The following is a 25,492-nucleotide window of genomic DNA, read 5'->3' on the forward strand; positions in this document are numbered from 1 at the left end:
CCGTGTCCCTGGTGTTCTTGACTTTTAAGAGACTGCAGAAGTTGTCCAATATGAGGGGGAGAAGGGAGGGCTTTGGAAATCCAGCTGTTTGATAATCCATTACATTCTGCTGTCTTCTGTTCTCCTCTGAAGTGTGGCAGTATCATATTGTGTTTGATACTCCCAGCAAACTCAGTAGCTTCTGTGTACAGTAAATTATGCTTAGCTTTTACTAATGACATATGGGTAGATGTTAGGAAACTGAAAATAACGAGGGCTTGTCTTCCTTTCTGATGTTATTGAAAAGCATGTGTTAGAGAGTGCCTGTGAGTACTGTGCTTCAACAAAATATTCACAAATTGCTCCCCAGGGTAAGCATTGGCCTTTGAGAGCTTCACTCCAGTAAAAACACCAAATCCGAACAAATCATTCTTGGTGGCTAGCTACCCAACTAAGCAACACCTTTGTGTTTTGTCTCAAAGTTTTACAGGAGTCAGATGACGTGAGAAAAATATAAAGCCAAATTCTGTTACCAGCTCACTTGGAGCCACTTGGATATCTGCAGGGCAGAATTTAACTCCATGAAGTTCAGACTCACCTAAATAAAAGAATAGTAATATCAGTCCTACTTATATTAAATAGTTTTTGGTCACACTGTTTACTCTAGGTAGACGTTATGATTATTATACAGCCATGTTAGCAAGAACTTTAACTAGAAGCAAAGGGAAGCCAATTCTAAAATTAATTATAAAAAAAGAAAGACAAATCTTACAGTTTTCATGTGTAAATTCTGCCTCTTCAATGAGATGGTATCCAGTCTTGAGCTCCACTTACGTCTTTCTTTTCAGAATAACCACCCATTTGTCACCCTGCTTTGAGCATACTTACACATTTAAAATCTCTTTTCAAACTAGAGAATTCAGTGATTCTGTGGATCTGCTTTGCAACAGAAAAAGTTAAATCTTTCACATGTGTTACTGTCATCTCTGTTTCCTCAGAAGATGTCACAGGACTTATCAACAAAGGAATAACAAAGGCAGTATTATAACTGATTTTTCTAATCTCAGATTCTCTTTCTGGTAATGAACAATCAACTGTTCTTGCACTGAGAGTATTTGCGAACTGTGCACATCTGCTATAAGAACAATGACTTGTAATTAGAGGAAGCAAAAATGAGTCTGTTGATTGAATGATAATGTCATCTGTTTATTGGGGCACCATTGCATGTCTCTTCCTGGGATTACAAAAGTCCTTATGAGCTTTTTAGAAATGTGAAATGTTTTAAACTTCATGTGAGTTTATTGGGTGATTTTGTTTGAATTGCCCAAACAAAAGAAGGGGACATTTTACATTTCAAAGTAATGATTTCCAGTAAATGTAAAAGCAGCTAATTAAAGCACCTCTGTGATCATGGATCTTGGATTGCAATGGAGAACCTTTGGGAAGGGACAGAGGGCTTCTAACCAGCATTCTGATTATCCTTCTTCGGTTTCCCTACACAAAATTCTGTAGTGGACATTAGGTCCATGATAAGATGGGCATGTCTGGAAGTACACAGGGCTGCAGAAGCACAGAAACTATTTTATTACAATAATACATATTCCTCAGTATTCAGGACAGGAGTTACTGCAGGTATCTGCTCAGTGCTCTAAACACTGGATTTCCAGAGAGAACAACCTCCCTGATCAGTTGTAGGAACTGTAAATTTCTTGTGAAGTTCAGGGCTGACCCTTGTAAGTCTTATCCAGGGATGTTGTTCTCACCCTAGATAAAGCTCTAAAAGGAGTTTTGCAGAGTATCCTTTGTGGGATTTTCCCTTTTAGTAGGGCTGCCATTTAGTCTCAGTCATTTTCCTATACAGTAGCTAGAGGTGTAATGAGGTAGTCATAATGTAATTATTTGGTTTCTCTTTATGTATAAATACTCTCATGTATCCTAAAGTGCAAAGTTCATATGGGCCAGGAGGAGAAGAAACTGATGTAGGTCCTTAACAAGCTCTTTGAGGAGCACTACCAGAAGGGATCAGGAGCTAGCATGGTAGAGCATTCACTGCTGTTTGTTTCCATTTGACTGATGAACTGCTTACTAGGTTAAACTGCTTGTGATTTTCAGTAACATGGTTGGGAACTTACTTAAAGCAGTTGGCTGCCTTTATGGGACTCTGCCTACAATTATGAAATAACAGCTAGATGCAGGTCCTAAGTCACATTTCAGCCTATCCAAGGTTTTGTATCCAGTTCAATTCATATTAATTTTTGTCTATCACAAATAATGTATTCAGTTCCTAACTCCACCTATGTAGACTTTTATAGAAGCTGCAGGGAGGAGCCCCTGACCCACCTGTAAAAGTGAACATACAAGTGCATTCAGGGTGTTTACAGGCACCACTCTTCATCTGTGCTTCCCTCACCAGATGGGAGAATAGAGCTTGAGGCAGGGAGCACTGGAGAAATAACATTTGCCTTGGGAAGCAGGAGAAAGGATGAAAGAGGGTCCCAGTTTGAGGCTGGATCTGGGTCTGATATAGGAGCATGAATGATAGGAAATGTTTGGAATCTTTGCTTGCAGGTGTGGGGAGTGTAGTAGTTTTTAAAGGTAATGCAAGTCAGTAGCTAGCCCGTGGACAGGAAAAAATCAGCAAAATTTCCAAGTCATCCCTTCAACTAATAAACTCTCTGGGAAAGATAAATTTGTTTAGCAAAAAGGAAGTCAAAAGTAAGAAATATCCTGCTCACCGAGGATAAAAACATCTCTGCTATATATATCCCCATTTGAAATGGATACCCAATCAACTTTATATAAAATGCTTGAAGATGGGTTTTTTAATTAATATCCAATTTAAAATATCTAGTCCTTGAATGATTTCAAGAAACTAATGCTTTTCAAGGTCTCCAAGGACACAAATTTGAAAAGTCACTCAGGAAGATATGCTTAGATTAAATTTATGTGATGTGTGAGTCAACATCAGCTTTGCCAAGTGTAAATCTCTCCACTTTATTGGTGTTCTCATTTCCTCCATGTTAGGAAGCATGTTCCTAAAGTACATAAAGAATATACAGACTGTGCTACAGGTGTCATCTCATACACATCTCCTGACATGCAAGGATACAGAGCAGCTGCTCAGTCAAGAATTCTTCTGATGATTCATCCTTCATTTAAAAGAGCTTTAAACAAGATTATTGCAGGGATTCTGTCTGGGCAAATGTTTTTATCTATTGGGATTAATAGATGTTTTTCTTTTGATTTTTCCTGGGACCCAGGTCAGAATTTACATGTTTTGGAGGGCAGCTGGCATATATTTCTTCCACTGAAAATTTATGAACGGTCATGTGCTAGTTTGATTTCAACAGCTGCTTTGCTTAAGGCCCTTGGAAGGTTCCCTTTGAACTATGTCTGCCTTTAAAAATCTTCAACAGCTTAGTAAGAGGTGTTGCTCTTGAAAAGAATGAACTCAGGCCTTGAGATGTAAAATAATATGTGGATAACATTGTAGCATGCAGACATAAAGGTAATCTGCAAAAGTGGGTTATCTACTTGCTGCTATCTCCCTATATTTTAGCACCAATGCTCACTGATAGTACAGCAACCCAGCTATAGTCCATAGGTGTACATGCAAAGGGAAACCTCCTCCCTCAGGACTCCCTGGAGTCACTAACACATAGCTCTGACTGATTTCCATGCTGCTGAATCAGGCCTCTAGGGTGGATCTCCTGTTTCTATAGGAAGCAGCATTTGCTGCTTCATCAAAACCCTGCACCATGCAGACAACCCTCCAGGTTTTGTCTGGAGGATGCTTGTGTGCCTTTGTGCACACACAAAAATAATGAAATGGCTTGTAAAGAGTCTTCGTCAAATGAACTGGCAGGACAGAGTTGCCTCTGCCATTAATACTGTTTCTAAGGGAAGTATTTCACAATACCTTTGGTATCTTGGTGATACTTTTCTTCTATTCAAAGACCAAAGTATGCTTTTAGCCTCAGTCCATTCTGTCAAAAATGACCCATCAGTGAATGTAGGCCTAGGAATAACTGTTTCTTTGCTCCATGTATTTTGCTGTTTTCATCCCCATTTTCCTTAAGGCAATAATTGCAAACTGTCGCTTTATGCCAGCAGATTTCTTTCCTCACTTCAAGCTAGCAAGACCAAAGTAACACAGAAGACGCCATTGTACTTCCCTTCTGACCTCTTTCCCAATTCTCTGTTCCCCCGAACAAACATAATGCTTGTCAAGGAAGCAAAGCCTCTGCTGCCACTGCTCAGGTGTAATACAGATGGACTTGAAAGAAGAAAAGTAGTGTAAATCCTGTTTTGGGGTCCTTTCTTCTCTCATTCTATCTGAGAGACTCAGGCAGGTCACTGCATGTGTTAGAACTCCAGGTCCCTCAACTTATTTCATAGACTTCTGTGTTTTTCAAAGATTTTTTCAGGAGAAATAATTCTTTTACCTACCATATGTCATTAATGTGTTTGCTTCTTTCCTGTTGCTATGTCATATGCTTGTATTTAATTACGTACTTTCTTTTTCATAACTCATCCAGTTCTTCTGTTCTCTAGTAACGCATAAATGCTCAATGTATGGTGTATGTCTCTGGTGTCCTGTTGTATTTGATAAGTGAAAGGAGATAAGGGTTTATTATATCTGTTCTTTATTTCAATATGTGCATGTTACCAATTTTGAAATAGCTTTTAAGCTGGGATTGAAATAAATGAAGTCTTCTGGAAAGAATCATCGGGTCTTACTACTAAATATCAAAATAAAAGCCATCTCATGCAGAGCAGGTTATATTTGGCATGCATCTACTGGCTAAGTAACATATCCGATTTGGCTCTTTGGTTCGGAAAGAGGATTAGCCAATGTCTGACAGCTATTTTTCTATTTGTGGAATATGAGCTTATTCAGTTTTAAGGGCTCTATTAGGAAATTGGCTTGTACCTGTGTAAAAAGGTTCAGCACAGTGTATCATTAATGAAGTAGAATTTGTATAAAGGAGGTCACTTCCCAAAACATTTTTGTGGAATTGGGAAATTTCAGGAGGAAAGAGAGACAATAAAACCTCCTCACATACGTAATTTGGTGCCCCTGGAAAACACGTAGAGCATTGTGTTGGTTTCATATCTGTTTGAATAGTGAATAGGTGGTTGTTAGACTTCCATAGTCCCTATATGAATATGACCATGAGCAATCTGTGCATAGAAACGTGTTTACATGGTGGCTCTAAACAAATCCTTACCTTCTCTCTGAACATTTTTTCTCTGTGTCAGTGTTTTGCTGCATGGCGAGCATATTTGTTTACTGAACCATGTGTATAGTAATATCATTTGTATTTAACACTGTCTTTATAACTGTTTGCGCTGCTAGCTGCTACACTGAAGCAACCATGCTGTTCTCAAGGCAGTCAACCCTTGATGATTTAGATGGACCAGACACTGTTCCTAAAACAAGTGAGCGCGCTCGACCTAGGCTTCGTAAAATGCAGAGCATGGATATGTCCTCCTCATCAGCTGACAGTGGCAGTATAGTGTCAAGGTGCTTAACTCATGCATGCTTTGTTCACTCATTTACCCATACCATTATACTTACTGCAGTGTACCTAAATTTGCATTTGCAGATATGTGGTGTACAGAGTGGTTTGCATGGTTAATGGAAGCTTTACTCCCTTTTGTGTTGTGCCACAATTCTGAGGTTCAAAGTCAGGGTCATAATCTTGGACTCATTTGCTGTTTCACTTCTTATTCTGTTTTGTTTTATTTTTCATCCTTAATTAATGTATTTTTAAAAGTTGTTCCATTACATTATACTGGCTGTCTAAAACCAGGCTAAAGTCTGTATTTATTCAATTAAAAAAGAGTCTGATTTTCAGTGTTCCTGAGCTTATGGCTGTTCTTATTAAAATTGAAAGCTGAAAGTGAAGTTTCTCAGCTAATCAGTTATCCTAAATATGGACTTGGATGTTTAATTTTAGAAACTAAGATAGGCAGACATTGGCCCTGCTCTTTCAATTTTTAGTTTTCCCCATATAGGAAAGATTGCTAAATATGTTTTGATTACTTTACCATTGATATACAGTCTGTGAGGTGTTGGAATTAAGAAAGGGAAAATAGCTATGAAAAGATAGTGAATAATATTAATATCCAGTGCAAGAGAACTGTTCAGAGCCATTCACTCACTTTTTAACAGGTAAAAACCAGGGGTTTATATCGCATTGGGAAGCAGTGTTACAACTAGTATTATAAATATTGAATTTTATGGCATATTAGATCATTCTTTTTCAGAGTTTAAAGTGTTTTACAAATTTTTGGTGTCGATCAGTTTTGAAATGATGGGATTCTATGGTTTTATGCATTTTAACCAGGATAAGTGCTACTCTGAATCACCAAAACACACATCCTAATAATAGTGTTACACATTCTAATTAAAAGTGTGCTAGAAATAAAGTGATCTAACATAGCCAAAGTAAGTTTGGAAGTAGTGTAAAAGAAGAAAAAGAGATGGAACTTAATTTTTAATTTTGGCAGGAGATGGTTGTGCCAGCTGGCTTTGCCAGTGCCAGTTTTCTTTAAAACATTACACTTAAGGTGAAAATATAGCCCCATTCATTTCATAGGAGCTATGTGAAATCTGATTTTGTCTCTGTTCACATATAAGAACATGCAGCCAACAAAAGACACGGGAGTTAATGCCTATTGTCTAACCTATGGGGGACTGGAATGGAGACTAAAAAGAGAAAGAATGGTGTTCAAGGGGAGAGGTGAAAAAATACTTGTGAGGGATGAAAAAGGTGAAAGCAAAGTCAAGAAAATGTTTTTAAAATTATGGTGTCCAGATTCCCATCTGGAGTCATCAAGCTGCATGAATTTATGTCAGCTGAGACTGTTGCAGAGCACAGAGCATTAAGAGGGAAAGTGATTATAAACATGGAAAGCTGAGAATAAGCAAGATGAACAAGCAGAGAACTGAACAGTGAATAAGAACAGTTGAAAAAGAAAATAGGTACATACAGAAGAAAAGCAGGTAAGGTAAAAATGAAGACCATATTGAAGAATGTAGGGCAATCTAAAGGTAAGCAAGATACCTTGTTACTGTAACAGTTTTGTAATCTGGACTGTATTTCTCCATGTTAGCAATTTACTTTTTCTTTTATTTGGAATCGGAGTTGATGTGTGTGTTCAGCTCATGTTCCATTTTCATACAGCACCCATACGGTGTTTGTTAAAAGCACTGTGTTTAGTCGCCCCGTGACTGCCTATCATTCACCGTGCAGCATACTTTCAATAGCTATAGTCCTGATCTGATCAGAAAGTGTTTGAACTACTTTCAGAAAGTTAGTGTAGTTTCTCTTGATGATGATATTAATTTTCCCTTTGCTGCTGTGAAAAGATAATCACTGGGAGTTCAATGGGATGTCATTCAGAGGGCAGATGGACCCAGATGGTCCATCTTGTAAGAGGAGATCATGATGACGTATTTTCTAGCAGATTATATGAACTTTGAGGGCTTAGGAATGCAATGGGGTTGCTCAGCTGTCTGCATAAAGGTACAATTAACAAACTTTGCTTGGTGATGAGCCTTGTAAGCCTTAACTGTCTCTCTTCATCTGTCCCCAACAGTGAGCCTACACAGGTCACCATGCTCTATTCTCGTCAGGGGACAACAGAAACCATTGAGGAGGTAGAAGGGGAGCATGAAGAGGAAGGAGCTCATTCTGCATTAAGGACAGAGGAAGAGGAGGTGGAAGATTATAGCCTGGGTTCAGAAGGAGCTGCATATACTCCTGATACTGATGTGCCATTGTACTCCACTGTGGATAGCAATGCAGAAGCTCCACCTTCCTATAGCAAAGCTGTCAGCTTTGAACAACTTCCCTTTGGCTCCCCAGATGACTCAGCTGGTAAAAGCCTCATGATGGTGAGCCCAGACGACAGTCGGATGGACAAACTTAATGATACGATTCTCCCTCCATTGACGCATGAGCTAACAGCTAGTGAGCTGCTTCTGAACAAGTAAGGACCTTCGACACGGAAAGAGTGTTGGTCCCAGTTTGTGAAGTTTTGTCATTACTTTGTTTTTTTTGTCTCAGAACTAGCCTACACTTTCTGACACAGACATTGCACTAAGTTTGATTTAAGGGAAGAAGCTCATTTCCTGTGCAGTTCTAATTACAGATTTTGAAAATGAGTTAAATTCATGTTGGAAAGAATCTCTGCTTTCTCCCCAGATACCATACCTAGTTGTTCCAATTTCTGTGGTGCAATTGTCATGGGGTCAAGGGCTTTTCTAAATATTCCTTGTGAAGAGGGCTTCTCTTCTCCAGGCAGCTATGATTTCAAATAAGTTTCCTCCAGGGGTATCTGGGAAAATGTTTCTCCTTCAATTATTTTGGATTACTATAAGGGAAACTGACCTTTAGCAGAGTTTTTGTTTTAAATCAGTAGGAGCTGAGGGCTATGTAGACACTACCTTGCTAGGTATGCTTATAAGAGAGAGGATGCTCCCCTCTTTGCCCTGCAGACATTGTGCTCAGTAGCACAACCAGCATTGAGGTGGGGATGATGTTGCTACTCTTCTTCCTCTGCTTTCCAGCCTGATTCAGGAGAGCTTCCCCAAATGCAAGAACAAAATATTAAACCATAGAAATACCTTTCAGCCTGACTGCATCTGGAGAGAGAGAGAGGCTGTATAGATCTGACTTTGTAGATGCAGTGTCTTTTCTTCTGGTTTTCCATAGTCATTTTTGCTTTTCAGTGAGATCTATTCTCAAGCCAGGGACTTTATGGAAAGCAAAGAGAATTGTGAATGTATGTGAAAGTCATATAATGATTTCATGCTGCCTTTTATATTTATTTGAGTTAGGTAAAGGGGAGAAGTTTAGACACATCTAATGCTAAAGGGCATTTATTATGTTCTAATCTTATGTCACAGGGCTATTTATACCATACATCTCCTGATGGACCTCTGGAGTTTCTCCAAATTCCCTTTTGTGTTGATAAATCCAGACAGGGCCACACCAGCATGGTGTGATTTACATGATATATGTTGGTTGGGCAACTGTAGGAAAGCAGTGCTTGTAGAAGTTCTTGGGCCAGGCCAACTCTGGGTAAATTTAAAAAAAACAGAACAGTGCTTCTAGTTATTTTGCCTGAAATTCTTGTTTTCTGAGCTTAGAATCAGGCTATTCAATTATAACACCAAATCCCATCTTTTGTTTTTTTCCTATTAAACTCAGCAGCAGAATTTTCTACTTTTTAAAAAGGAAAAAAAGTAGCAATTTAAAGAGCAGCTCTTGAGAAATTAATTTTCATTTCCTTTATGGTACTCTGCTCCTCACAGAATGTTTCATGATGATGAGCTGGAGGAATCAGAGAAGTTCTATGTTGGTCAGCCTCGAGTCTTGCTTCTCATTTATGCCCTGTACAATACGCTGGTGGCCCGGTCAGAAATGGTGTGCTATTTTGTGATCATCCTTAACCACATGATCTCTGCCTCCATGATAACCCTGGTGCTACCCATCCTTATATTCCTTTGGGCCATGCTGTCTGTTCCTCGGCCAAGCAAACGATTCTGGATGACAGCCATCGTCTACACTGAGGTATGCATCTGGTTTTGCAACCCCATGTCTAACACAGAAAAGTTAACTTGTAAGCTTTGCATGGTCTCTTTTCTGTTTTTGATCTCAAACATAAGGGGCCTTTGACCCTTCACATTAATATAAATATTTGCTAAAGTCCTCAGCAATTTCTGTGGTATGAAAAGGCCTTGTTGGTGTTTTTCTTCATTGCAATGAGCAGTATCCTTCCTGGGATGTAAAGCCGTTATCACAATAACAGACCATGTGCAAACAGCTACTGTGTAATTGGAAATCAAGAGACGGTATACACTGCTTGTGGTATTTCAGATACCACTGAGCATCACCTGTTGGTAAATGTTGATTGACTTTATTACTGAGGAAATGTGAACTGTTGTTCCTCTGTAGCAATGAATATGCTTGTTTATCTTCTCATAAAAATGACAGAGTAGTCATATTCCTCCCCTCTTAATGTCACTAGGCTATTATGTCTGCCATGCTTATAAAACACCCCAAGTGTGTTGTGTTTCTGAACAGGTGGCCATTGTCATCAAGTACTTCTTCCAGTTTGGCTTCTTTCCTTGGAATAAATATGTGGATTACACAAAAGATAAACCTTACCATCCACCCAATATTATTGGCATTGAGAAAAAAGAGGGTTACGTGCATTATGATCTTGTTCAGCTCCTTGCTTTATTCTTCCACAGATCCATTTTAAAGGTAATCTGAGTTCATGTAGTTTTAATTTTTTTAGTCACTCATGATACAAGAAAGTCACTCATTTAGATATTAGGAAAAATTTCTTCACTGAAAGGGTTATCAAGCCCTGGAACAGGCTGCCCAGGGAAGTGGTTGAGTCACCATTCCTGGAGGTATTTAGAAGATGCATAGACGTGGCACTTAGGGACATGCTTTAGTGGTGAACTTGGCAGTATTAGGTTTACGGTTGGACTTGATGATCCTAAAGGTCTTTTCCAAACTAAGTAGAAAGTGATGCTATGATTCTATGATATCCCAACACAATGAATTTGTCCTGCCCCTTTGTGAACACGACTGAGTTTAGCAATGCCTGCAATAAATACTGTGACAGAAATACAAGGTTGAAATGCTCCCTCCTTTTTCCACTAGTGCCATGGATTATGGGATGAAGATGAGAAAGGGGACAGCTCCAGTAATAAAGAGGATACTGATGATGAGCTCTCTCTGACAGGAGGCAGGAGAGACTCTTCTGCCTCTTTGAAATCTGTCAATCTTGCTGCATCGGTGGAGTCCATCCATGTCCACTTCCCTGAGCAGCAGACTGCCATCAGAAGGAAGAGTTCTAGCAGTGTATCACAGCTTTCACACAGGTCCAGCTTCTCCTCACACAGATCTAAGAGAGGTAAATGTCATGGTATTCCTGGGATTTGAAGAGTAAACCTTCACTACGCATAGGATCATCCTGCTGAAACCGTGTGCCGGTTGCTGTGGAGATCCCGGAGGCTACTGAATGCTGGGGCTCCTCAATGAGAAAATAGGTTACGAACCAAAGTATCTTCATGTTTGAACACACTCCAAGCCTTCTTAAAGTTCAAATGGAGAGCCATACTTTGTGATTCACTATGTTTTTTAAATTACATTATCCAAAAGCTGTGAAAGGAATGCTCAATGGCCCAGATCCAGAATTTCTGGTTCAGCATAATCTCCAGCTAGAGGGAATGCAAGGCATATGTATTTTTCAGATCTACATTTGATGATACTTGAAGTGAGAAAAAGTTTTGATTACGTATATTGAAACATATTACCTATCCCATCTTGTAAAAAGAATGGGTTTACTCTAGCCAGAATGTATGTAATACCAATTGAGATGACTGAGTCAGATCAATCCAATACTTGCCTTCATCACTAGTCTTCTCTTTTTATAGTTGTTTACCATGTTTTAATCTGCCAGTGATTAAACCTTTACTGGACTGTCTCAAGATTTTATCATATTGGAAAAAAAGCATAAGAATTAATTTCAAAGCTTCTTTCAAATGTGGGACTCATTATGAGATGGAAGTCTTAAGATTTATTTCTTTCTGGGTTTTGTATTTAAGTTCTGATTTTGAATTAGCTTCTCTTTCCCTCTGTTTTCTTCAGGAAGTACCAGTACACGAAACAGCAGTCAGAAAGGAAGCAGTGTGTTAAGCATCAAGCAAAAATCTAGAAAAGAGCTTCTTATGGAAAAGTTTCGAGAACAAATGATCAAAGCCAAGGCCTTTACAATTAAAAAGTGAGCAATGTGAGGAGTTGTGTGGGCCTGGGGGGAGGTTCCAAACAGAAAAGTGGTAAACAGAATTTTAAAGAGAGCAGGTTACTACTCCTGTTAATTCAAGGGTTTGAATGGGTACATATACAGTTTATTGTGGATGCTTTCACTCTGAGACCCACCAGCCAAACATCAGACAAATCAGCAGTTGTTCAAATAGCATCTGCCTGATAAAAAAGCTAAATATCCTATGTGAACTTGGTTGGTTTTGTATATTTCTACTGAAAAAAATGCTAATATAGTATTTTAGAAGCAATCAGAACGAGGGACTGGTGTCTGTGAAGCCCTCTGAAGGCCATCAGAGTAGATCTTTGGTATCTTTGGAAACATTAATTGTATCACACCCAGCCATTCTTTTTTCTTCAGTGCAAGTTACAGTGTTGTTAAATCACATTGTGGTCTATGTTGTTTTAGGACTCTCCAGGTGTATGTGCCCATCAGACAGTTTTTCTACAATCTTATTCATCCAGACTACAGTGCGGTGACTGATGTGTATGTGCTGATGTTCCTCGCAGATACAGTGGACTTCATCATCATTGTGTTTGGATTTTGGGCTTTTGGGGTATGTCACAGAGCCATCTATCTAGGATTTACATGCTGTAGATGCTAAGTATCATGTGAGTGTCCTCCTTCGTTGACCACTCTGTTATATTTTCCTTTTCAGAAACACTCTGCAGCAGCAGATATCACCTCTTCATTATCAGAGGACCAGGTCCCAGAGGCATTTTTGGTGATGGTGCTCATTCAGTTTGGCACCATGGTGGTAGATCGAGCACTGTACCTCAAAAAGACTGTCATGGGAAAAGTCATCTTCCAGGTCATCCTTGTTTTTGGAATACATTTCTGGATGTTCTTTATCTTGCCTGGAGTGACAGAAAGGTATAACCCTTATAATCAGACAATATGGGTTGAATACTGATGCTCTACCAAGTTGTTTGTATTTAAATTTGAGATGGTTATAACTGACCTTTGGAATAATGAAGAAGTTTCTTCTTGGTCTCATTTCTAAGCAGAATGTTGGAGTGCCTTTCCACAGCAATAGCTGTGGCCAACATGAGTTTGAGGAAGAAGTAATTATATAAGTATGTACAGAAATATTCTCAACCTAGGCCAAAATGCAAGCAGGTGATAGAGAACTTGCCTGTAATTGAGTGATTAGAGCCCTCAGCTGAGACAGTGTTGGCCTCTGATTCAGTTGTCTACTCCCAAGACTGCTGCATGCTGGTTTTAGAAGAGTGAGTAGAAAATGTCTCTGTCAGAGTAGCTTATAATTTAGCACTTTCCTGGAATGTGTGAACTGTGGATTTAAATCTCCTTAGACTGTTTAAAACCCATGTATGTTCTGAAGAACAAAAGTTCTCCTCTCCTGCTTCTGCCACATGCCTCTGCAGGTGATGTGGAGGTGGTCACCTGCTGCATGAAATCTTGTATCACATGCCTGGTCAGGTTCACCCCCAAATCTAATATTTCTCATTGCATGGCTCAAGGCAGTTATCACCTCAGTCTGCACTGCAGAGGTGTTAAGGTTCCTTCTTTACTGCTTGGCTAACTCCCCTTTTACTTAGGACTTTAAATTGCCTTGAAGTATTTACCTCACTCCATTGACTACACAGGGAAATTGAATGTGTTACAAGGACACATTACACTTGCTTAACAGTCAAGTTATTTTACTGGGGAAAAAACAAAATAGGTGCGTAGTGTAAAGAAAGAATTGAAGGTCTCATTTCATCTCAAAAACAAATATTTAATTTTCCTCAGTGTAGTAGTAATTGTGCCCCAACTTGAAAAAAAAATGCATTTTTCAGGTGGATCTCCTATCTACTGTGCATTGAGAATTGATATGAAACTTTTGGCTTGATTTGGTCACTTGAAAGGCATTAAAATTGTTTTGATTTTTTCTGTGCTTTTATGAAATTTATATCAAGTCATTAAATCAGCATCTGAAATCTCCTGTGTTCCTTCTAAGTCAGGCTGAGTCTTAGAAACCCCTGCAAATTTCTTAATGAAAATAGTTTTGCAGGATGTAATTGAAAATATTGGATCATGTCTGGCTCACAAATCCTGTCCATCATGAGGCATCTCCTGCAGTTCCACCATGCTGTTGAACTACAGTCAGAAGAGGCATATGTTCACCAAGATGGTCAGGGGGCTGGAGTACATGACGTGAGGAGAGGTTGAGGGAGCAGGTTTAGTTCAGTCTGGAGAAGAGAAAGTGAAGAGCTCTCTTGCTACCTATTAATAGGGCACTGAGTAGAAGCTAAGCTCTTTTCAGATAGGACAAGAGGCCACAAGTCGGAAAAAAGGGAAATTCAAGTTAGATATGATAAAAAATCTTTTCACCATGACAGTAGTCAAACCCTGGAGCAGGTTGCCCAGACAGGTTGTGGGATCTCCATCTTCAGAGGTATTCAAAACTCAGCTGGACACGTTTCTGAACAATTTGGTGTAATTAGACCTGATTCAAGCAGGGGAGGGTGAAAAAGATGATCTTCAAAGGTCACTCCAATTTAAATTCCTGTATGAGTTCATGACCTTGGAGGTGCCCCCGTGAACACAAATAGCCATTAAAGCTGCCTAGATCCAGTCCAGATGTCAGCCCTCTGAAAAGCTAAGAGAAGCTGTGTCTACCCAGGGCTCACAGAGGGTTGTGTTGTCATGGGAGTTTAGGGCAGACTGGCCTATGTTGAGCAGCAAGGCACCTCTAGCATCCGGAGGGAGAGAGCACTGCCCCAGAGCCCTCACTCTTCAGGAAGCCTATTCCCAGTCTCTCCCCTGTGTCCCTGAGGTGACAACAGATGCTGTTTATAGTCTTTCTCATACAGCGTCTTTCAAATACTGTTTTAACCCTGCAGTGGGGTCAGAAACCACGGGCTTTTCACAGGATCTCAGGAAAGGGTAACTGCCAGGAGCACAAAACATTTCGAGCTAATTTGGTCACAAACAGATACAAAGCTCATCATTTTCCTTTATCTGTCTTTTCCATTACAGGAAATTTAGCCAGAACACAGTTGCCCAGCTCTGGTATTTTGTGAAATGTGTTTATTTCGGCTTATCAGCATATCAGATACGCTGTGGATATCCAACTCGTGTTCTTGGCAACTTCCTCACAAAAAGTTATAACTATGTCAACCTGTTCTTATTTCAAGGGTAAGTAAGTCTAGACCTACTGCCCTCCTTTCTTTTGTGAAATAAGGATCTGTTATTATGAGATGCTGGAGTTATTCATGACTTCTCTTCACAGGCTGCTGGAAATGAGACAGTAAATTTTGCACAGCTCACTCCGAATATTCCATATGTCCCCTGTAGTCCACAAAAAATCAGTTCAGGAATGCAAGTTTCAGAAAAATCAGTCTCCCACTCTGAAACCAGAAGCCTGACATACCAGTCAGGCATTCAGGCCCCTATGGAATAGACATTTTTAACACTTCTAAGTCACCTTGTGAACAGAGATAGGGGCTCCACATTGTGCTAGAAAACAGGTGATGTTATTTGCTCTGCATCCTAAAAAGTAGTAAGGCATCAAATCCCAAAGAGATCTTTGGAGCAGGTCTACAGGCTCTACCTCAGCAGTTGAGAAGAATAAAGTGAAAGACGATACACATGAGAGTTAAGAGCTATGCATCAAAAAATGTTTCCTTTGTGTATCTTTTGAGAAGTGCTGCACATCAGAAACTTCAGGAGTTGGGAGTGATTGTGCAAATAACAGGCACAGCATCACCTCAGAGTGAAAGGTGGCATACCCCTGCCTCCACTTATGCTGTTACCATGATGTTGTGATTAAGCCAGTTTAAAGCATATATATATTCCACAGAAAAGCTGGAATAATTTCAACCTTTTCCCAATATTTGCAGTATGGGCTTGTTGCATTCCAGTAGGAAAAGTTACAGAAGAAAGCTTTCTTCATATAAAATAGTCTTTGTGACCTGGCCAAGCAGAAAAGTGTGGGACTAGTAAAGGCACTTTGAACAGTTGCTATATGCATTAGCTTCCTGTAGCCCACCTTCTTCTGCTGCTTAGTCCTGAGTCATAACACCCAATTCCATATGCAGCTGAGGACTGCCCACCTACTGCAAAGAAGCCATGCACCATTTGGTATAAGGAGGTATAAAACAAATTCCCACCATCCTGTGGAAAGGATGTTCCTCTACTCCTCTCCCAGGTCAGAGGAATTTGGGGACACAAGAAAGCCTCTCTTGTACCATTCCATCAGTGGCTCAATCACAATTACTGGACATAATGATGCAAAAGTGTGTTTATGGCTTGACAAGGAGATCTAGGGGAACATGAGCTATGGCAAAAGATCCCACCCCCAAAAATCAGTACTAGCTGTGAAATCTCAGGGTATGATTGTATTTGTGTTTGCAAAATCCCCCATTAAACTGTCTTTTAACATTGGCTTAGTTCTCCCTCGTGTCATATATACACTTACTGTGCTTGCTTGATGTGATCTCCCCATTTCTGATGAGTTATCTGCTGTGGTCTCCCTTCAGGTTCCGCCTGGTTCCATTTTTGACTGAGCTGAGAGCAGTAATGGACTGGGTTTGGACTGATACCACTCTTAGTCTTTCCAGCTGGATCTGTGTTGAAGATATCTATGCTCATATATTCATCCTGAAGTGCTGGCGAGAGTCAGAAAAAGTAAGGAAGCCCCATATGAGTGATCCAGGCCTCATCTCCCCCATGCAGAAATGAAGAAGAATAATCACAAGTCCCTCAATAATTGGGAAATCCACCACAAAGACAGTTTGTTAAAAGATACACCTGGTGTTTGTGTTCAGAAATATTCAGACTATTGGGTACTTTATGTTAGTTGGCAGTCACCGCAAGTGAAATTTCAAATGGCTTCTCTTTTGTCCCTAGCTGATTTTTCCACCGTTAACATGAACTCCACAAGCATGTGCCTGTTAGCTTAATTGCATGCCTGAGTTTCAAAGCTGGAGTTGAAAGTCCTGGTATTCACACAGGCTCACTTTGTCCATAACAACTAAATGAGTAACCCACAGTAGCAGGAAAGCTGTAACTGAAGAGAAAGGTCAGTAGAAGGAAGATCTTGTGCATCCACAGTGTAGGTCCCAGGGACACCTGGTTCATGTAACCACAGAAGGAACTCAGCTGGCTCCTTTATCTTGGGAGAGTCCCTGCACATCCAGAACTGAACTGCAGGCCAGATAAACCCACCATTTGTCTGACTGAAATTTCAGTCTCTTTAAATCATTTAAGCTTCAGTTCAAATTAAACTTGCAAATTCTGGATTCCTTATAACCGCTATAAAGATTGCAACCATATGCTTGCTTATTTTGCCAATTTGAAAAAGAAATTAAGCATTCTTTTAAGAGTGACCCAACCAGTCAGAAATTGTACATCTGCAATGAAATGGCTGTATTTTTAAGTGTTACTGACGTATTTCTACTTTTATTATAATCCTGTCTCTTAATGGCAATTATTTTCCAAGTATGTCACTTGGATTAACTCAGAGCTGAAGTGCACACAAATCTTGTATATAGGCTTTTCTTATGACTTCCATTTCTGCCATGAATGGAGTGTCATCAGAGGCTTCAGGAGTCAGAGAAATAATAATTCAGTTCTACTTCAGTGTCCATCTCACTGCATTTTTTTAAGCTACAACAGGATCATTCTGCATTATTTGTAGAATAGATCTGATCTGAAGATTTCCACATCTAAGCTATCGTGTGTACTAATGTCATGTGGCAAAATAACTACCCATGACTTTGAGTGTTGTTCAGGGTACTCTGACTGTCTCTGTCTCTCTCTCAAACTGAGTGGTATGCCTCCGTACTTTGACTGCTAGAGGCTCTCTGAGCTGTTCTGTAACATCATTAAAGGTGCCTGAACTAATCTCATACAGACAAATAATATACCCCTGGTGATCATGATATGATATTTTAATGAAAACACTATTCTGTAGTGCAAGACAAATGACTTGATACACTGCTTTTGAAAAGTAACTAATTTGTTTTAAATACAGCATTGTATTACAGATTTAATATTCTCCTAGGGCTTTATGGATTCATGTTGTAAAGCAAGAACAATTTCCTGAAAGCCAGATTCCTGGCGTGTGTTTGAGTTGCAGTGCAATACAATGCATCTTTATTTTGCACATGCAGTATGCAGTGCGTGAAAGACAGGATCCTAAAACACTGTGCAGAGTTAAATCCTGTAAGAGAATATACCAAAATAAATTAAAGTGATGGTAAGGCATTTTACAGGATGGTGAAGCTATTAGAGTGTTCAATCATGAGGCCACTAACAGAGGGCAGGAATTATGGACAAGGCAGAACAGATGTGCTGTGTGATCTTCTTTGAAAAGAGAAGGATAAAAGCAAAGTCACTTTTGGTCTCAGAAACTAAGAAAGAGAAGAATGTTACATCAGCAGTGTCAAGACTTTAGGAACAGCAACAAAACTTTAAACATTATTTAAATGCATTTGGTGTGGGATTCACTAGAAGCAGATTGGATCAAGCCTGTGAACAACTCTTAGAAATACTGTATGTGAGGTGTGAAATGAATGTGGAGGTACTGCAATATCAGACAATCCTACTGACTGTGCATGTCAGTTGCTGGCAAACAAAGTTTTTTTTCCCCCTGAAATACAGTTTGCAGCATTTCAAGCTGTATGAGAGGAATTCTGCCTTAAGGAGCTTTGAGATAAAACTTTTTGGAAGGACAAATACAAGAAAGTTGGTCACTCCCAATATCAGTTTTTTGAACAAATTCTTGTATCACTGTTGCTGCTATTATTTTACGTTTGGTTCCTGTGAGTTTATGCTTGCACTCATTCAGACAAAAAATTCAAATTACCCTACCCAATTTTTCCCTTCATTATGGTTGTGAAGAATCAATACCACAGAGGTTTACAATATTTTTCACACCAGACACACACTTGACATGGGTTCATTTGGCACTTATCTCTGTTGTCACCAGAAATTCAGTGTCTGTGCAGGTTTGGTTAAAAATCTCAAAATAATTGGCCTGACAATGGGTAGCAAATTACCACAGAAGATGGAAGGCCTTAAGATCGTTGTATATTCACCCATCAAACCATGCCAAGTGTACCTCTGATAGAGGAGACATTACCATGTTGCTGTTTGCTTTTGCAGAGATATCCCCAACCAAGAGGCCAGAAGAAAAAGAAAGTTGTGAAGTATGGAATGGGTGGCATGATTATCGTCTTGCTGATTTGTATTGTCTGGTTCCCACTGCTCTTCATGTCTTTAATCAAATCTGTTGCAGGCATCACCAACAAGCCTCTAGATGTATCAATCACAATAACTCTAGGAGGTTATCAGGTAAAAAAGAAGAAAGACTAAAAGCAAACTCTGGTTTTGCACTGTATTTCCTTGTGCTATTTGTTATTCCCTTCATTGAATTGAACTCTCCTGCCTTATACAAGAGATCAGACAAGCTCCCTTGCCATGATCCCTTTTGGGTTTAAAAATACATTAGTTTATCACTGATGTAAAATATTATCTTCATCTGCAAATTAAAATCAGAACCTACTAGCAGTGGAATCTGAATAAATTATCGTACATCAGGTACACTCAGATAACTGCCCACAGGTCCACATGGTAAATATAAGATAATTGGAGGCAGCTTGCTTCTCAGTGGAATAAGATCATAACCCTTCTCCTGTTGAACTGAGTGCCATATTTATCTTTGACTGTGATGCACAGGATGCTGAACTGTGTATGTAGCAGCTGATGTGAAGTAAATGTGACAAGTGTGTGTTCTTTTGTTTCCCAGCCTATTTTTACAATGAGTGCTCAACAGAGTCAGCTCAAGGATCTGAATCAGACTGGTTTCAGTGCGTTTATGGGAAGCTATAGGGGTAACACTGTAAGTGAAATGTGGAATACCTCATTACTTAAAAATGTGTGTGTTTCCATGGAGGCCTTTTGTGAGTTTTGTTTGTGTAGTTATTAGTGGTCAGCAGTGCTGCCATCATTTGGAAGATGTTTCCATAAAGAGTGTTTGCATGAATAAAGGTTTGGACAGATCATTTGTCAAGATAGGGCTGGGTTATGGTGAGACAAGTTACCATTAATCAAGACACCTGTCACCTCCCCTCTAAATGACACAAACATTCAAGAGATGTGATGCTGTTTGTGCACTGCCAAAACAAATATGCTGTGGGGACACAACAGTTTTGGCACTTTTAAGCCCCATGCTCCTTCCTATAGCACACAGCTTTCACCTCCCAGTGAGGAGATGTGGTGCTGTCAAAAGAAAGTGTGTATGGCCTGGAAGAGTTTTGACAGTAAAATGTCAAAACATAAACATTTAAACAGTCTCACTATTTCATGGTGCAACATGCACAAAGTTGTCACAAGTTTCTACAGGAAAAAGGCTAGTTATTAGTAGAAACTGTTGCATTACTAAAGTAACTGGGGTTTGATCAGATATAACTTTAAAAGAAGCACTTGCTTCTAGCCCATTCAAGAATTAACATTTTTTATATTAGATAGCCCAAATAGCCCATGTACTATAGCAGTAATATTGTAATCTTGATCCACTTTGGAAGTTACCAATTCCAAGTTGCCTTATCCTTTGAGACGTCTTTCTACGCAGACAGATGCTTAACAAAAGACAGAGTAAAATTTTAACTTAAGTTTAAACAGACTCTACAGAGTTTACCTGATGAACTTTCATACTCATGTTGACCTATGTGGCTGTAATTCTTCAAACAGCAGGGCCACTTTTGTTTTGCCTTCTTAGCTTGGTTACACTTTGTTTATTCTCCTTCCCATCTAATGGCCCAGTTGGTAACTCAGGAAAACAATCAGTGCAAACCACTGCACTTACAATTAATCGAACATTTACAATTCTGCCTGACTGGGAAATGTGGCTCTGTGTCTTGTGAATATCACCTCACTGAAATTTTCTTTTCCTCTCCTGAACCTGCAGGCTGCTTTGCAGTTTCTAGAGGGCTATGCAAAAGAAGACATAACTCTAGCAGATCTAGAGGGAAATTCAAATTCTTTATGGACCATCAGCCCTCCCAGTAGAGAGAAAATGATACAGGGACTGCTGGATTTTTCAGCTGAGTTCACTGTAGTTCTTTCATGGAGCATTCAAAGGTAATTAACATGGCTGTTATGAGGTTGATGGATCATTTGCCAAGCATTCACTCAGCAGAATAGTTCCATGCTGTATTTTTGGTTTAGTTTTTCAGCAAATTCTGTTGTACTGCAGAGCAAAAAAAACTGAAAGTGGGAGGGATAGAGACTGAGAGAAGTGACCTGTGTTACCCAGGAAAACATTTGTTGCCTGCAGTTCTCAAAAAATAAAAAGAGAAGTGGAGCCACTTCCAAGTACATTATTTAAAAAGGCAGGGTGGAATTTTCAATGGGACTTGAGTGGAAGGAGGGGAAAGTATGAAAATTCTAGCCAGTTTTAGATGAAGATGTTCAAATAAACTGCCCCAAAGAACAACCTTGTTAGCATTTTTGGGAACTGAATACTTACACCTAGCTAAGACAGAAAAACTGTGAGGAAATACAAACAGAATTGCTTGGTCCTTTTATTATGGGAGTCTGGAACTGACACAAACTATTTTTTAGATACACATATAATCAGAGACTTTGTTATGCAAATAGCATAACAGTGGCACAGATCCATTTTGTTGAGACCTTTGCCTGTTTACTTGTGGTTCCTTTGGCCTCAGTGAACTATTACTTTACAATGAAGTTTCTGCAAGAGACAGCCTAAAATATATAGTTGCATGAAGGCTAGAGCACACCCAGTCACCAAGGTGGTTTGTTGGCTACCGTCTGCCAGCTGGGATCCCTGTAGACTGCTGGATTAAATTGCAGTTAAGTCATCACTCCATGGAAATTAAGTACCTTTGTAGCCCCAGTATCTGCATGATTTGTTGGAAGCAGACGCTGGATTATTATAGCAATCCTCAGCAAAAGACTGTGCACAAGAAGCGGGTCAGCTGAATCACTATGGGAGCTCTGAACATGCTGGGTCAGTCCTTCCACAGTCAAAAATAGGTTTGTAATGAATCTGCACCTTTAATTCAACTTTATTTGACCCCTCTTATTTTCCTGGAAGCATACAGTATTAGCTAGTGAATTACATCACTCCATCATTTCTGAACCTTATATTAATTTTTAATACTGCTACTCAGTTTGCCCATATGCTTGCCTAACTACAAACATTCATACACTAGTTGAAAGAGACCTTTTTCACTCTCAAATTATATCCTGTGGATTACATTGTGACTGAATGACTGAAAGTCGTGAAGACTTACCACAGTGACCTTCCACTTTTTCTCTGTAAAGGGAAACTGCTGTCTTTCATCTAGGCCGGGAGACAACAAGCAGCTGTAAGATGAGCCTTTTAGTGGCACTCAGGCAGCATACACGCTTTCTGCCTTTGCACATCATCTGCCAGGGACGATTCACTGCAGCCCCCAGCAACCCAGGAGCTGCCTCCCCCAGCTGCTGCATCCCAACTGCAGGGCATGGCACAAGGCATTGTGCAAAATCTGATCCTGCCCCAGCTGTGTTCTGCAGCTGGCATGAAGTCTTGGGGGAGGCATGGGGGTCCTATCAGCCTGTTAGCCACACATTTCTGCTGGGCTGAGGTGGGATTTTGGGAAGCTGCAGCTGACTGCAGCATCCTTAGCTGCCCTGGTACAGAATGTATGGTTATGCATATGGTCCTTTTGCCTAAAGTCAGAGCAGGCATGCTCCCTTTCCCATTCTGTTTTGACTGACATAATGAGCAAGACTATATTAATTTGTCATCATTGTTCTGTAATTCATAGTCAGTTAGAAAAATATACCCTTAAGGCTGCTACATATTCTCCATGGGAAAACACACCATCTCAGGTACAGGTAGCATGATGGTTGCTTTAGCAAAGACTAGGATAGCCAGGGTCAGAGCAGTTAGACTAGTTAGACAATTGGCTCTAGCGTTCAGTAAACACGTGTTTAGGTTATGCTCTCATTGTAGGTTGACAATGTTCCCTTTTACTTACAACAGAAATCTCACCCTTGGTGCCAAAGCCGAAATAGCATCAGATAAACTTACCTTTGTCCTACCACAGAACACCAGAAAAGATATTGCTACAATGATGTCTGGAGAGCAACTGGAAAAGGTGTAAGTTATTTTCTTTGCCTATTTGTATGCAAACCTTCGCTTTTTAAACGTAATTTCCTAAGGAGGTCAGGCTTGTGTAGCTGTATCATTTGTCTGCCCATCTATCCCCCTCTAATAACTTTGGAGCCTTATTGACAGAGGCCAACAGCATTGAAGTCACATAATAGTAACATTAAAGGTAAAAGCTTATTTCCTATGATAAATGTAGGCTGAGAAGACCATGAACACTGGATCACCACCAACAAGCATCGTGAAGCTATTAGTTACTTTTCTTTGATTTACTGGATAAGCACAAGTTCATTGCAGTATATTCACAGTTAAACTCTCTTTTGAGTTACTTCAGTTCAACTTGATCTGAGGATGTTGGATTGATGATTTTTTTGTTCTGAATAACCATTCAGACTGTATTTCTCATTGTTATTCTTGAATAGTATTAGATTGGCAAGGAAGTGTTAAATCACTGTGGTCAAAGGGTAACATCTGCAGTCGTTTCTGACATCAGATCTTTTCCTGTAATGGAAATTCACAAGACAGAAAGAGCATGCTCTTCATATAAATATCAAACATTGTTCTATGGATATAGCCTTATAGCATTAACAGCAGTGGTGCCTCCTTTCAGATTTGAAAGGAGTCTGTCGCTTCCTCTTCCGCCTGTTCATGGGGGATTACTTTACAGCAATAGTCTTTAAATACTGCTAAGCCAACATGCCATCCCTGAAGGCCACCTGATATGATTTGTGGCCACAAGAGTTGAAAAGTTAAAGCTGAGGCCAACTGGGATAGTGAAAACTCTGAGAGGTTCATATGTTAGTAAGTGGAAATGAGATTTGTCTTTTCTGTGCACAACTATTCTTCTGCAGCCGTGCACATTTGTACATCCAAACAGACTGTTGTTGCACATCTGATCATTGCATTTAAAAATATTTTATACCGCTTTTACTTTTCTACCATGTGAGGATGCAGGCATATTTCCTAAGGTGATATAGTGCCAAAGAGGGTAGATTTTGCTTTTTTGTGGGAAGAGGTAAGTAATTCATAATTTTCTCTTTGCAGGAGGCAAGCAGTAACATAGAAGATATACCTGCATTTGCCCATGTTGCAATAATATTGTTGATTTAAGCATTTTTTACTTTGTCATAAAGGAAAAATGGTTGTGGCAGCTAGTAGCCATTTGACTACTTCAGCAGGTAGCTTTCTGCCACCACCTCTGCTGGGACAACTTAGCTGCTGAGCTCTTACCTATCTTTTGGGCCTGCTGGAGTGATCGGGAGGGATTTTAAATTGGCCACCTCTGTTCTTCCTCAGCCTGGTGTATGCAGTGTAGCAAAGTGTCACAGAACTTCCCTGAGAGCTCCCCTTACCTAGAATTTTTCAGTCATTTGAGGAAAAAGTTAAGACAGTATCTCTGCTTTTAATGAAATATTTTTCTCTCTGGATGCTGGTAATTTATTCCCACTTAAGGTGATTTAATTTTGAGTCCAGTGGAAGAACTTTTTACAAACATCTTTCTTTTTAAGTTTAAAATCCTCCTACAAACTGTGAAAATATTTCCCAGTAAAAGATTCTGTCAAAAATTCTCACCCTTTCCAGGTGTTATTATCAAAACATCTTGCAATTCTGAAGCAATAACTGTTATCACCACATATTTTTCTAGCTACATATTTTTCTAGCTTGTTTACTAGTGGTGATGTGTTGCCTTTCTTTGTGCCGCTTATATAGCTGACTATAAAAGCAGCTTTGTTAAAAAGAGGAACAAAATATAAAGTCTACATTCCTTGCAAACACATGCCCCAGGTGTGTTGGGATTCATGGCGTGTGAATGGCAACATTATGGATGGAGGTCCCTGCTGAAGTACTGACAGAACATAGTTAATAAATCCAGCTAACTTTCAGATGTGACATCTGAACGCTATAAAATCATAGGTTAAGCCAAGAATTACTGGGAACTGTGTATAGCCCTGTTAGGTATTCTAAATTATTTTAGAGGTATAAAAATATGAAATATTTGCTTTCTCATTTTTTCCAGAACATTAGAGACAGTGTACCCATACTACATCAAGGCTCCTAGTGATTCTCAGGCAAAACCCATAAAGCAGCTATTGACAGGTATGTGTCCAGACCATGGAAAAGAGATTATGATTAAAAGAAGTGCAACACAGCACTCACACTTGCACATTCACTGAGCTGTTATGGGGCACCTCAGGCTGAAATGCACTTACAATGGTTTCTACCTGGTACCTGCAAGCTTGGGGAGAGATGATGTAATACAGTGTAAGACAGAAAATGCATCTGGATGTATTTTAGCTTTGTATTTAACGGTAAGGACTCTAAAGATTAAGTCCAGCTCCATTCCTTCAAGTCTGCTTTCAGGAACTGCTTTCCCTTGTTTTCTGAGGAAGTGATGACAAATTTCACTTCTCCACACCTCTCTGCTACTTTACCACAAACAGTCAGTAGTGCTGCGTGTCTGCAAATGTAGCTCCTCAGCTTAAATAATGACACTGAATGATTTATTTTTTTTAGCTATTCCTTCCT

At 39.6% G+C, this 25,492-nt stretch overlaps 1 protein-coding gene across 1 annotated transcript in view; it reads left to right on the plus strand.

The window, feature by feature from the left end:
- PIEZO2 (piezo type mechanosensitive ion channel component 2) overlaps window positions 1–25,492 on the plus strand; it is a 316,185-nt gene that overhangs the window by 286,324 nt on the left and 4,369 nt on the right. The window contains exons 40-54 of the mRNA XM_074893340.1: window positions 5,339–5,506; window positions 7,588–7,980; window positions 9,308–9,566; window positions 10,080–10,262; window positions 10,671–10,923; window positions 11,661–11,793; window positions 12,244–12,391; window positions 12,494–12,708; window positions 14,818–14,976; window positions 16,320–16,467; window positions 18,949–19,137; window positions 19,592–19,684; window positions 20,753–20,925; window positions 22,841–22,957; window positions 24,984–25,063. Of these exons, the coding sequence (XP_074749441.1) occupies window positions 5,339–5,506; window positions 7,588–7,980; window positions 9,308–9,566; window positions 10,080–10,262; window positions 10,671–10,923; window positions 11,661–11,793; window positions 12,244–12,391; window positions 12,494–12,708; window positions 14,818–14,976; window positions 16,320–16,467; window positions 18,949–19,137; window positions 19,592–19,684; window positions 20,753–20,925; window positions 22,841–22,957; window positions 24,984–25,063 (2,711 nt within the window). The remainder of the gene's footprint in view (window positions 1–5,338; window positions 5,507–7,587; window positions 7,981–9,307; window positions 9,567–10,079; window positions 10,263–10,670; window positions 10,924–11,660; window positions 11,794–12,243; window positions 12,392–12,493; window positions 12,709–14,817; window positions 14,977–16,319; window positions 16,468–18,948; window positions 19,138–19,591; window positions 19,685–20,752; window positions 20,926–22,840; window positions 22,958–24,983; window positions 25,064–25,492) is intronic.

Source organism: Strix uralensis, chromosome 1, assembly GCF_047716275.1.
Source record: "Strix uralensis isolate ZFMK-TIS-50842 chromosome 1, bStrUra1, whole genome shotgun sequence".
Classification (NCBI taxonomy): domain Eukaryota; kingdom Metazoa; phylum Chordata; class Aves; order Strigiformes; family Strigidae; genus Strix; species Strix uralensis.